A 13,296-nucleotide genomic window follows, 5' to 3' on the forward strand; every position below is an offset into this window, starting at 1 on the left:
TTCCTCTTCTACTTATCCTAATTTTTAGTAATTTATTTGTTGGTTACTTTTATTACTTTTTCCTAGAATAAACTACCAACAGAAATTATATTCAAATTATCATTCTAGAGTTTGATTTACCCAACTCATCTTATTTCTTTTTTAAAATAAATTTTATCAATATCTTTTGTTTTTAAATCATCCAAATTCTTCCTTGGTTCCCTCCTTCTCCCTCTTCCCACAGTCATCTCATAAAATAAAGACTATTTTCAGAAACAAAGAGAAAGACAACAAGCAAAATCTACTTATAAATTGAACATGTGTATGATGCCTCATACCTGTGGACCTCTTACCTCACCCCTCATGTTATTTAATTTCTTTTAGTCCTTCATCAAACTATTCTCCTTCTGAAAGTCTCTGTTCCTACAACAAATGGTTTATTCTGTTCATCCCTTTAGCACAGGCAATTGATGGCAAGAGCTTGACCTGTTAGTTCAAGGAGTCAGGGAAAACAATATAGGCTAATTTTATTTTTGCCTGTCATGGTGACCACAATCATGAATGTATTAAAGCCTGACAAATCTCCTACCTTGTCATGACCTAGCAGTTATGCTCTTAAACCAACAACTAGCATCTAACTTGCATCTTGGGCTTTTACCATCTGGAGTCCAGACAAAAGACTAATATTTTTAAATTAAAATTTGTTACTTTTTCTAGCTGTTTAATTAGAGAACCCTACTGGCTCCATATCTGATTCCTGCCAATGTAATAATTTTCTGACACCTTATAACATCCAATTGCCTTAATACCATCATGTCCCAGCATGAATTTGTTTTATCTCTGTTCCAAGTAATACTAAGGTCCTAACACAACCAGTGATAGGGGAGAATCATTCAAACATTATTCCTCCTCTATTTACTATTTTCCCTCTGTATTCTAGTAGATAGGAAGCTACTAAATCATCTTGAAAGATGCATATGTGTTTGTCAAAATAAAAGCATAACACAGTAATGAACTCAGTCATAATCCTGCCAGTGGATAACAAAAATATTTTAACTTTAGTACTCAGAGAAGCATCTCGCTTTGCACAGACTCTTGTAAAGGGTGGCTGATGGCCAAAAAAAAAAAAATATATATATATATATATATATATATAAATTTAAGAAATGTTGAAATGAGATGATATTACTCCCATCCTTCAAAGTCCTTTCCTTTTCTCCCTACTATGTAATTAATGCTACTGGATGCTTCTATCATCAACTATAGAATGTATAATAGTTGTTTGGTCTTGAATAAAGAGACTTCTCTGTCCCTTCCCTCTTCTTCCATTGCTCCTACCCAAGACTATATTGCCATAGTAGTGACTTTACTGCATGTAGGCTGCTATAACAAGAGTTCAAAGGGATTTCTTGACAGAACCTCAGATGATTTCCCCCCTCCTATTCTCAATACCCACAGGCTATGTTTCAGAATACTTTAGAAGTACACAAAAACATATCCACTCTATGTTCTCATCTCCAGAATGGACGGGGATCTTATTTTTCCTCCCCCACCCCCAACACAGTATGTGGTTTGTAAACCTTAAAATTCCTTAGACTTATAAATGTTGGAATTTTCACCATTGGGATATTTCATACTTGGAAAATTTCTTACTGATAGTCTATTGGAATGGGAACCCCATTGGCATGGGAGGTTCCTTCTCTTCCCTTCTTCAGATTACTTTAGGACAGAAACCTTTTGCTGAACAATGGAAAGGACTTTGACCTATGCTTAAGCATAGAACAGGAATTTCTTTGAGTCTTGATTGATTTTAGAATTGATACAATGGAGATACTTGGAATCAATCTCCACCCTATTCAGTCCTAACAGGATTGAGTAAGGGCTGCAGCCTAGATCAAAATTTAATTATTCCAATCTCTACCCTACTCAGGTTAACAGGATTTAGAAAGGGCTGTAGCAAAGGAGCAAAGATTTAATCATTTGAAAATATGACCTTCAACAGACATGTGCAAAGCCTCTGGGCGGTCCTGGGTTAAGCTAGAGCCTCCATTGGCACAGGGAAATTGATGGACAGGGATTGGTAGATGTGAGAACTGAGGGGAGGCAACTTGGATGGTTTCCTTAAAGATCAGGGGGGTCTGGAGACTGGGGGTGGTGGTTGAGGAGTTGGTCGGAGTGGTGGCAGTGTACTCTGAGAAGCTTGCTCTGAAGGAAGCTGAAGGTGGGGGCCTCTGAGACTGTTTCTCCATTTTGGTCACGTGAGTAATAGGGACTGATCTCTTTTCTTTGCCTCAGCTATCTAAGGGCTTGGGCCTTTTGGCCCAGCCTAAACAGAAGGGGTATTTAAGCCCTATTCCCTTCTCTCCCTTTTTCTCTCTCTCTATCTCTAATTCCTTTCTTCCTCCTATTGAAATTAAACTCCATAAAAGGTTGACAGCTGACTTGAGTTTTCATTTAGGAATTACATAGCTGAATTCCTTGGCAACCTTAAATTAATATATATCAGTCTTTTAAAGTGATTCCCTTGTCACAGGTTGCCCCAACTAGTGTGATATAATTTTAAAAAATGCTAGATTTGAGTCAAGAAGGACTTTAGTTCAAATCTCATCTTTTGACTGTGGACCTGAGCATGCCACAATTTCCTTGAGGCTTTGTTTTCATATCTGTAAGATGGAGATAATAACTATATTGCTGCACAGCATTACTATTAATATCAAACAAAATAGTGAAATATAAAATATTTTTAAGTCTTAAAGTTATACCAAAGATAAAAAAGATTAATTCTTATTATAAGTAAGAATGTGGAAGATAAGCACTCAGGGAAAGAATTAAGCAAAATTAGAATTCTTTACTCTCTTATTCTAATTTTTATTAATTTTAGTCTTAGGCATTGCTGATGATTTTTTCCCCACTCTTTAATTCATTTATTAAATTGGAGGAGAATATGAGTATCTAAACCCAAGTTAGATAGTTTTCTATAACAAAAGCTTTGTCTTACAGTAGTTCACATTTTTGTATTTATTATGTATATGTATCAGCAGTAAATCCAACAGCTGTAGCCAGCCAAAATATCAACATCCTAAAACATAATTTATATGATTTTGAAAAAGTCACACAAATATTGGCAATTGTTTTGGGTCAGTTTCTTTTTAATACTCTTCCATGCCATTCTTCATTTTTATAGGTCTCTATTCTTTCAGTGGTTTTTGAAATGGAGGAGTAACTTTTGTGTGGCTGATATTTTAACCAATTAAACCAATTAAAATCTCTAAAATTTGGAAATTGGGATGAATGAAAATGTTTGAAAAAGTTTCACTTTCCCATTGGTTAGATTCTTCTCTTCTCAAAACATTTTCTTTTTCTTGTGTTCTGCTTGCATACCCTTATGTCAGGAAATATAATGACTTCTCTTTCCCTTTTTTCATTTCCTGAGTAAAGTGAAAATATAGCTCCAGGTTTGAGAGCTAGGCCTAGAGATGGGAGGTCCTAGGTTCAAATCTGGTCTTAGACATTTTCCAGTGTGGAAGAGAGAGAGGAAATTCTCTCTCTCTCTCTCTCTCTCTCTCTCTCTCTCTCTCTCTCTCTCTCTCTCTCTCTCTCTCTCTCTCTCTCTCTCTCTCTCTCTCTCTCTCTCTCTCTCTCTCTTTTTCTTCCACACAAGCTGTGTGATCCTGAGCAAGTCATTTGACCCCCATTGCCTAGCCCTTACCACTCTTCTGCCCTAAAACCAATACATAGCATTCATTCTAAGACAGAAGATAAGGGTTTATTTTAAAAAATCTGTTATAGAAATATGTATAATTGAATTCCTACATGTATTTCATAAAAGCTCATAATCTCTTTTATAAAGTTAGAGTTTAACAAAGTAATATTTCACCTATCAGAAGTTTGCTTTCTCTGAGGAAAACACATTTTAGAAGCTATTAAATAGAATGGGGTGGGCATTTCTGCAGGAATGAAATATACATAACTATTTAATAAAGTTGTTCTACATTTCTTTCCTCTTTAGACTTTGTGGATTTGAACCATTCTATGATGAAAGGGGCGATCCGTACATGTATAAGAGAATTCTGAACTGTCACTATCGCTTTGTCTCCCCCTGGTGGGATGATGTGTCTCTGAATGCCAAGGATTTGGTAAGTAGGACCAAAAAAAGGGTGGATGGGGAGAAAGATCACTAAAAAAAAAATCAAATTAATAGGGGAAATAACATATTCTTTTCGGCCATCGTGTAACATCTCGCTCATGTGTATTCCATATAGGGTTTTTTAGTAAAGCAATTTTAGTATGAGTTATTAATGTTTCTTATTGATTGCTTGGAGGAATTCAGGAAGGCAACAGCAGAAAGAGCCAAATAACCAAAAGAGACCTGTTGTCTTATTCAGTAACAGCAGTTAACTGTGTTATTTTGGGCAGTCTCCCCACTAGGTTCTTTGTGTTTTAGTTTCTCCATCCATAAAGTAGGGGATAAAATGTTTCTCTTATTCCCTTCCAACTTTTATTATTTAATATTGAAAATAATTCTGAAAATAAAAGAATAGCAGTTTAAGTGAAAAGTATAGATATTTTTAAGAACATTCAATAGTAACTCAATGTTAACAAAGTTCAAGAAAAATCCTTTAGTTAATAGACAAGGAATTGTATTTAGCTAACATATTGATAATTCATATTCAAATGAATATTTATGAAGAGTGCTTCAAGGTCATTAAGGCTTCTCTTCAGTAACTGAAATATTCTCTGAGCACTGCTAATTTGTTAAGGAAAACTTTTCATTTTAGATAATAAAAAGGATACTTAGTTCAGGCTCATCCAGATTATCATAGATTCTTTATTAGTACATTTTTAATGTAGCCAGTTCTCCACTCTACATACTGAAAGAAAGAAGTCAGTGAACACATTCATTTAGAGTAGTTGAAGTTCCTTCTAGAATTTAGTTAGGTCCTAGTTGTACTACTTTTTACTTTATGAGTCTGGACAAGTCACTTAAATGTTCAAGGCTTGTTTCTTAATATGAAAAGGAGGATAATTGTACTAAAAGACTATTATAAAGAGCTTTACATTTTAAATGGTTAATCTTTAATTATTTTCACTATTCAGTTATACTTTAAATCATACAAATAATGCGGTAGAAACATAATTCATCCATTCACCAAGCATTTATTAAATGCTCACCCTGTGCCAGGTACTGGGGATCCCAACAAAGAAATATTTTGAGGGCCATTGCCCACAAGCAGTTTACATTATACTGAAGGTAAACAACTTGAACACAGATAAGTAAATATAAAACATATAAGAAGTAATTTCCAGGCTATATGTGGAGGTATGAAAGATGAGTGCCTAGAGGACTTAGGACAAGCCTCTAGAGAGTAGCATTTGTATTGATCCTTAAAGGCAACTACATCATATTCCAGGAGTTTGAAGTGAAAGCATTCCAGGAATGGGCATAGAGATAAGGAAATAGATTGGGTTAAGTGAACAAACAGTATGTTGACCACTATAGATGGAATGTGGAGTGTATGAAGGAGAGTAATGTACTATAAACTCGCAAGCTAGATCCAGATTATGGAAAGCACTAAAAGATAGTTTGGGGGGCAGCTGGGTGGCTCAGTGGATTGAGAGCCAAACCTAGAGTCAGGAGGTCCTAGGTTCAAATCTGGCCTCAGATACTTCCTAGCTGTGTGACTCTGGGCAAGTTACTTAACTCCTATTGCCTAGCCCTTACCACTCTTCTGCCTTGGAATTAATACACAGTATTGATTTCAAGACAGAAGGTAAGGGTTTAAAAAAAGTTTGCTTTTTATCTAAGGTGCAAGAGAAAGCCTTGAGAGCTTCTTGGGCAAGATAGTGAGGTCTATACCTTATTGATGTCAATTTGGCAATTACAAAGAGGATAGTCTGATATAAGGATGATATCAGAAAATAAGTATTGCTTTATTAGTTTAGGGATAAGAAATAAAGTGGCTGGCTTGAGAAAAGTACTACTATTGTTTTATCATGTGCATATATGATGATCACATGTTTGGCAGTTGTGTTTAAATATTTAAAAGCAAGCATCAAGCAAGCTACTTGCAAAGAGTGATCTAATGTTAAAAGTGAATTATATAGAGATTAAACTAGATAGAATGCAAACTCAATATGAGGAATTACTTAAGGCTATAGGGACAATGGCAGAAACTAAAGAACATGATGCAACTAAATTAGAGGGTGTAACTAAATCAGATAATCCAACTAAATTATAAATGGAAACTGAAGCATTAGAAAGAAAACCAGCTCATATGTTTCCTCTAAGCGAGGTACCCATAGAATCCCCAGAGCATGGTATAGTGAATCTCATGTGCCACAAAAAGTTTACATAGATAGTTTTAAGAAAAATACTCCATTATATGAAGAAGAACCCATGGGTATTGTAAAACAGTTCAGGTGCTTAGTTAAGCTTTACAGTCCTTCTTATTTGGACTTTGACATCCTTATGGATGAATTATTAACAAAAAGGGAGAAACAGCAGATTATACAGGACACTAATAATAACCCGCTAATTGCCGATTGGCCAACCCAGGATTCTGGTTGGGGAAATAACTCTTTTGTGGGGTACAGAGACTTAACTACAGCCAGGGAGGCAATATGTGAATAAGTATTGTTTTATTAGTTGAGGGATAAGAAGTAAAGTGGCTGCTTGAGAAAAGAACTGGAGTTTGAAGCAGTGCTGAGAAAGCCTGTTAATTTCAGATGTGACAGTTATAACTGTTTTTTCTATGTCAATTACTGTCTGGCAGTTGGAAGTTGGTCTCTGGCAGTGGGCAAAGACACACACACTCTGAGACTCTCTCTCAGGTCTGGAAGAGGTAACATCTGTACCTCTCTCTGTCTGAGGGAAAGATCTGAAGGAGCTCAGTGTTTTCCTTTCCCAACTTGGGAAACACTATTGAATGTCTATTGTGGGTTTTTTTATAAATTAACTCTGAGAAGACCAAAGAAAAGCCTGGTCTTTGGTTTGGACTCTGAGTCTTAACAAACTTGTTTCTTGTTGAGACTCAACTAGCTAGCCTTTGCTATTTTATAATTTGAAGCTGAAGTTAAGATTTATAAGGATAATAGTAGCAGTTGTTATTTAGATAGTATAAATTTGGGTTAGTCAGATCAGGGAGGATTAGTGTAGCCTGTGAAACACAGGAGAAGCAGTTCCTTGTGGAACCTGAGAATTTATTTGGGTGGATTTAGAATCCCTTAGAATTAGAAATCCTTTATTTATCCTTATATATTTCAATAAACATTTTATTTTTATAATTGGAGTCTCTTTAGCATACTTATGCCTGGCCCTGAAGGGAAGTTTACATTTGAGCTTCACTTCATCACTGAGGATATTTTTGACATCAAAAGTATCTGAACAGTTTTGAACCTATATTGGAGCAGTTTTTCTATCTATTTTGTGTAGCTTGCTATTATTATTATTTTTTTTTTACACTGGAGAGAGGAGAACCTGGAGGTTAAGAGGATAATTAAGAGGCTACTGTTATAGTCTAAAAATAGCTTTTAATAAAATTAAAGAATGATAGAAATATTAATATTTACTCATTCTATCACTAATATGTTACACCACTTCAGAAACAGGCTCCATATTATTTACAATGGATTTTGTAATTTTATTGATTATATTTTGCTTAGATTAATATAAAAATTCATTTGAATTCATCAAGTAAATTAGCCTCAAATCTGATAATAAAAGAACAACTGGGAAGATGGTTCAGGTGTTCTAAGTAGAAGAGACACTAGCATAGTATTGAAAAGTTTCCCCATGAGTTGTTTATGAAAGGAACTACACACTTAAGAAAAATCAAGACTTATAGAATGGTAAGTAGAATATTAGAGTTGGAAGTTACCTTACAGATTATTCAGTTCACTCTTCTCATTTTTCCAGATGATGGAACCAGAGAGATGAAGTGGGTTTTCTGGAAATCACAGAGTTAGAACCCAGGACATCTAGTGAAGAATTTTTTTCATGTCTGCTTCTGTAATGAGAAGGAACTAATAATGTTAGGCTTGTTAGAATTCATCCAAATTACCTGCATTTTAGTGACTGCTCATACCTCATGAATAATGCCAAAACCTCAAGGAAGAAGATGTTCCTATAATTAAAATGAATCCTAGGTCATTGACTAACAATACTTCTTTTGTCTTCAATGGATGTTTTACTTGTATGTAGGATTTAAGTCAGAGATGATAGATGCAAAACTAGGAGTCCTTAAACTAGACTAAATCCCTCATTTTGCAAATGAAATAGAGACTTGTAATAGTGAAATGACTTGCACGTAGCTGTACTTCTATACCATCGGCAGGCTCATTAATTTTTAAAAATTTTAAAATGTTCTCATTAGTAATGATTTATGTAGGTAGGCACTACACAGAAGAGAACTACATGGGTGTGGTTTTGACTTGAAGGAACTAATAATATAATTTAACATGAAATGATATGAGAAAAGACATAACATAATACAACATGACATAACTACACAATATCACACACCACATTACATATTATAATAATGTAACATTATATGATATACATTAATTTAATTTCAGTGGTAGTCAATTTCTTTGACCCCTAGAGGAGAAATAAACAACAGTGCTACAACCCTGGATGGTACCCACAACTTTTGCCACAAGGTGTTATTTTAATATCTTATATGATCCCTGAGTACTTAACATATTTTTTCTCTTTCTTTACCCAGATACTTGATAGCTCTTTATTTTATAGATGAAAGACCTGAAGCCTTTGTTCCAGGTCACATCAGTATTATAGGCCAACCCAAGATTCAAACTTAAGTTTCTCTGACTGAATCCTATGTTCTTTCCACTCTATTACACTTCCTCATTTTGGTACTCCTAGAGGTATGGCCAGAAGTAATGGGCAGGCCTTTGGTATTTGCAGTCCCAGTAGCATGACTAGGTGAACACACAGCATTTGAAAATAGATTATTGTCCCTCCTCATATTTATTTGGGAATGATCATCTCCATCATGCTCTTTTTCTGTAGGTGAGGAAACTGATTGTTTTGGATCCTAAGAAGCGTTTGACCACCTTTCAAGCTCTGCAGCACCCTTGGGTCACAGGGAAAGCAGCTAATTTTGTACACATGGACACTGCCCAAAAGAAACTCCAAGAATTCAATGCACGGAGAAAGCTTAAGGTAAGAAATCATGAGTGGAAATGATTCATTTTACTGGAAAATTCAAGGGTCTGCTAATAAATGAAATGCAGAAATTTCAACATTGTTCACCAAATATTATATATGAAGGCATTTATAATATGTCAGAGTTGGAAGGGAATTAGACCTTGTCTTATGTAACCCATTCATTTTACATTTGAGAAAAATGAGGTTCAGAAAAAGAAAGTGATTTAGCCAAGATTTCACAAAAATTTTGTGTTCTTACTGTAGGATGTTAGTCCTCTCCCTCTACTACACCTTTCAGATTACTGCTTAACAATGGGAAGTTTTTCCTACATTCATTTTACTGAGGACAATTTACTCCAAAAATCCAAGCAGATTATTTTTATTTTTCATATACCAAAAATTAAGAAGAATGGCTTAAACAACAAGATATAGGTAAATAATGTTTATGCATAATTTCATAGTCATTTTGGGGATATGTATAGATGAGTCAAATGTAACTTTACTAAGCAACTGAAATTAAAGATAACCAAAATGCCATAAATCACCTTGGGGAAAAAAATCACACCCTAAATTGCATTGAATCTTAAGACAACAGTTTCTTATATTCATTATTCACTAAATAATAATTTTATAAATGATTTGCAAGTCAAGAGGTTGATGAGGAATTGTCATAATGTTGCAGAGATGGTCTCAACTCAAAACCTGCTATATCCAAGTGTGAACATGTGTTTTGTTGTTGTTGAGTCATTTTTCAATTGGGTCTGACTTTTAATGATCCCATTTGGGATTTTCTTGGCATAGACACTAGAGTAATTTGCCATATCTTTCTCCAGCTCGTTTTCTAGATAAGGAATTAAGGCAAACAGGGTTAAATGACTTGACCAAGATATTACTAAGTGTCTGAGGCCATATTTGAATTTAGGTCCTCCTGACTCCAAAACAGCACTCTATCCACTGTGCCATCTATAAGTAAATATACCATATATGATATCATATATATTCTCTATCAGCTATGACTATATTATGGAAAAATAAATGAGATATATAGATTTTTAGAAACACTGAACAGTTTCATTCTTCTGAGTGAGAAGGGAAAATTCTGAAAGAGTCCTAAGGATGAGCAAAGAAACATTTTGTAAGAAAAACCTTTTATAGGTGTATGCCTTTTAAGTGTAAGGAGCACAACTATGATGACAAAGGTTTTTTTGGTTGACCAGAGGAAATCAGCTCTATTTGAATGCATTTTCAAAGTTCTGAGTTACAGTGGAGTGGAATTCAAACCAGGATCTTCCCTATCCAGAATTCTCAGAGATATTGTATATATGTATAAAACAATAAATATACATATACACAATCTTCCTAAATACATATATACATATAAATACATTAGAAAAACTATTCTAATATTTGAAGCTGGATTCCAAAAAGGTTATACGAAGAAATTTAACAGGCTTTCAGAGATTTAGAAATTATTTAAAAACATCTTTGAAATTTAATGTCTGATAAGCCATGAAAACATAAATTACTTAGAAAAGAATTCCTTATTTGACAAGAATTCCTATGAAAATTATTAAGTAGTCTGGAAGTAATTAGGGTTAGACTATTACTATTATTATTAGACCTATAAATTCAAAATGGGCACACAATGTGAATATTAAATCATACTATTAAAAAACCAGAAGAAAAGCAGATCATAAATCTTTCACAATGTTAGCTGAGAAACATAATCCAGAACGAAAATAATTTATTGATTTTTATTTTATTTTTAAAATTAATTTATTTAGTCAATTTAGAACATTATTCCTTGGTTACAAGAATCACATTATTTCCCTCCCTCCCCTACACCCATTCTTCCCCCACAGCCAACACACAATTTCACTGGGTATAACTTGTGTCCTTGATCAGAACCTATTTCCATGTTGGTGTTTGCATTAGGATGTTCATTTAGAGTCTACATCCCCAGCCATATCCCCTTGACCAATGTATTCAAGCAGTTGTTTTTCTTTTGTTTCTACTCCCACAGTATTTCCTCTGAATGTGGATAGTGTTCTTTCTCATAGATCCCGCCGGGTAGTTCAGGATCGCTGCATTGTCATTAATGGAGAAGTCCATTACGTTCGATTGTACCACAGTGTATCAGTCTCTGTGTACAATGTTCTCCTGGTTCTGCTCCTTTCACTCTGCATCAGTTCCTGGAGGTTATTCCAGTCTCCATGGAATTCCTCCACTTTATTATTCCTTTGAGCACAATATATTCCATCACCAACATATACCACAATTTGTTCAGCCATCCCCCAATTGAAGGGCATCCCCTCATTTTCCAAATTTTGCAACCACAAAGAACACAGCTATGAATACTTTTGTACATGTATTTTTCCTTATGATGTCTTTGGGATACAAACCCTGCAGTGCTATGACTGGATCAAAGGGCAGATTGTTTTTTAGCGCCCTTTGGGCATAGTTCCAAATTGCCTTCCAAAATGGTTGGATCAATTCACAACTCCACCAGCAATGCATTCATGTCCGGACTTTGCTACATCCTCTCCAGCACAGAACCAAAATAATTTAGAAAGAAGTTTATAAAGTTGTTTTTTGGGGGTAGAGCTGAAAAAGGGGTGCCATGGAATCTTTAAGTTACACATACAATAGGATTCAAGCAAAGGAACATGGAAACAGTATTCAATTGGCCAACTCAGAGATAGTTTCCAGATAAGATGTGTTACTTGACATGTAAAATGGAAGAAGATTCCTCACATTCCTTGCATCAGTCTTTGGAGGTGATTGGGTTCCTAGTTATAGTTTAACTTAGTTCCTCAGTTAAACATTAAACCAATATGGTCTCTAAGCAAAAAGTCTAATTTCTCATCCACATAGTGCTAGATTAAAACAATGCAACATGGTTTTCCTATACCAGCCAAGGGATAAAGGTAACTACAAAAGATAAAATAGCTAATTTTGTTTACATGAAATTGAAAAATTTCTGAATAAATTAAAAAAAAATTTTAAAGCCCTTACCTTCTGTCTTGGAATCAATACTGTATATTGGTTCCAAAGCAGAAGAGTGGTAAGAGCTAGGCAATGGGGGTTAAGTGACTTGCCCAGGGTCACACAGCTGGGAAGTATCTGAGGCCAGATTTGAACCAAGGACCTCCAGTCTCTAGGCCTAGCTCTCAATCCACTGAGCTACCCAGCTGTCACCTGCATAAACTCTTACATTAAGCTCCTACATTAAAAACAGCACAAGAAGGGAAGTGATTAAATGTAGAAAATCTTTTTATCACATATTTTATTTTCAATCCAAGATTGCCTATAGGCAATGAACAGAAATATAAAACAAATATAAAATCAATGGATTTGTGGTCAAAAGATATGAATAAACAGTTTCCCCAAATTATAAAAAATTAAAAACCATATGTAATGTTCCTAATAACAGAAAAAAATAAAATCAAAACAATCCTGAAAATTATTTAAATAAAACTAGAGAAACTTGACCCTAAAGAGAAGTTGAGAAAAATGTACCCCCTCTCTTCTTTGCAGAGATAGGAGACTATAGGCATGGGTTATTGCTACAAAAGATGGCTCACAGGTAGAGAGAGAAATATTCAGAAATTAATATTAAAAACAAAAGGTTTGATAAAATAAGATCAATTTAAAATAACAAAAGAACAAACCTGAGATTTCATCTCATACCTAAAACATAAGCAAATGTCAATAGATAGGAATAGTCAGTGTTGGAAGATTTTTGGAAAGATAGGTAGACCAATACATTGTTGGTAGAACTATGAACTGGTATAGTCATTTCTAAGGTAATTTGGAATTATGTGAAGTGGCTAAAATGTCTATGCTTTTTGTTGTTGTTGTGTTATTTTTATTTTATATATATTTTTTCAAGATAGCATAAAGATTCAATTTTAATAATAGTTTTCTGGTTCTTTGTGATCCATGTTCTCTCCTTTCCTTTCTCCCTTACCCACTCCCTAAGACAGCAAGTAATATGATATAGAGTACTATCTTGTAATACATATTTCCTTATTCATCATGTAAAAGAAAATATATTTTGTACTGACAAGAAAAAATTCACGAAGGAAATAAAGTGGAGAATTGTATTCTTCAATCTATATTCAGACTCTATCAGTTCCTTCTACAAT

At 34.5% G+C, this 13,296-nt stretch overlaps 1 protein-coding gene across 8 annotated transcripts in view; it reads left to right on the forward strand.

The window, feature by feature from the left end:
• CAMK4 (calcium/calmodulin dependent protein kinase IV) overlaps positions 1-13,296 on the forward strand; it is a 215,012-nt gene that overhangs the window by 186,335 nt on the left and 15,381 nt on the right. For all 8 annotated transcript variants that reach the window (XM_007486600.3, XM_007486603.3, XM_016431362.2 and 5 more), the window contains 2 exons: positions 3,989-4,115; positions 9,011-9,163. In XM_007486600.3, the coding sequence (XP_007486662.1) occupies positions 3,989-4,115; positions 9,011-9,163 (280 nt within the window). The remainder of the gene's footprint in view (positions 1-3,988; positions 4,116-9,010; positions 9,164-13,296) is intronic.

Source organism: Monodelphis domestica, chromosome 3 (genome assembly GCF_027887165.1).
Source record: "Monodelphis domestica isolate mMonDom1 chromosome 3, mMonDom1.pri, whole genome shotgun sequence".
Lineage (NCBI taxonomy): Eukaryota > Metazoa > Chordata > Mammalia > Didelphimorphia > Didelphidae > Monodelphis > Monodelphis domestica.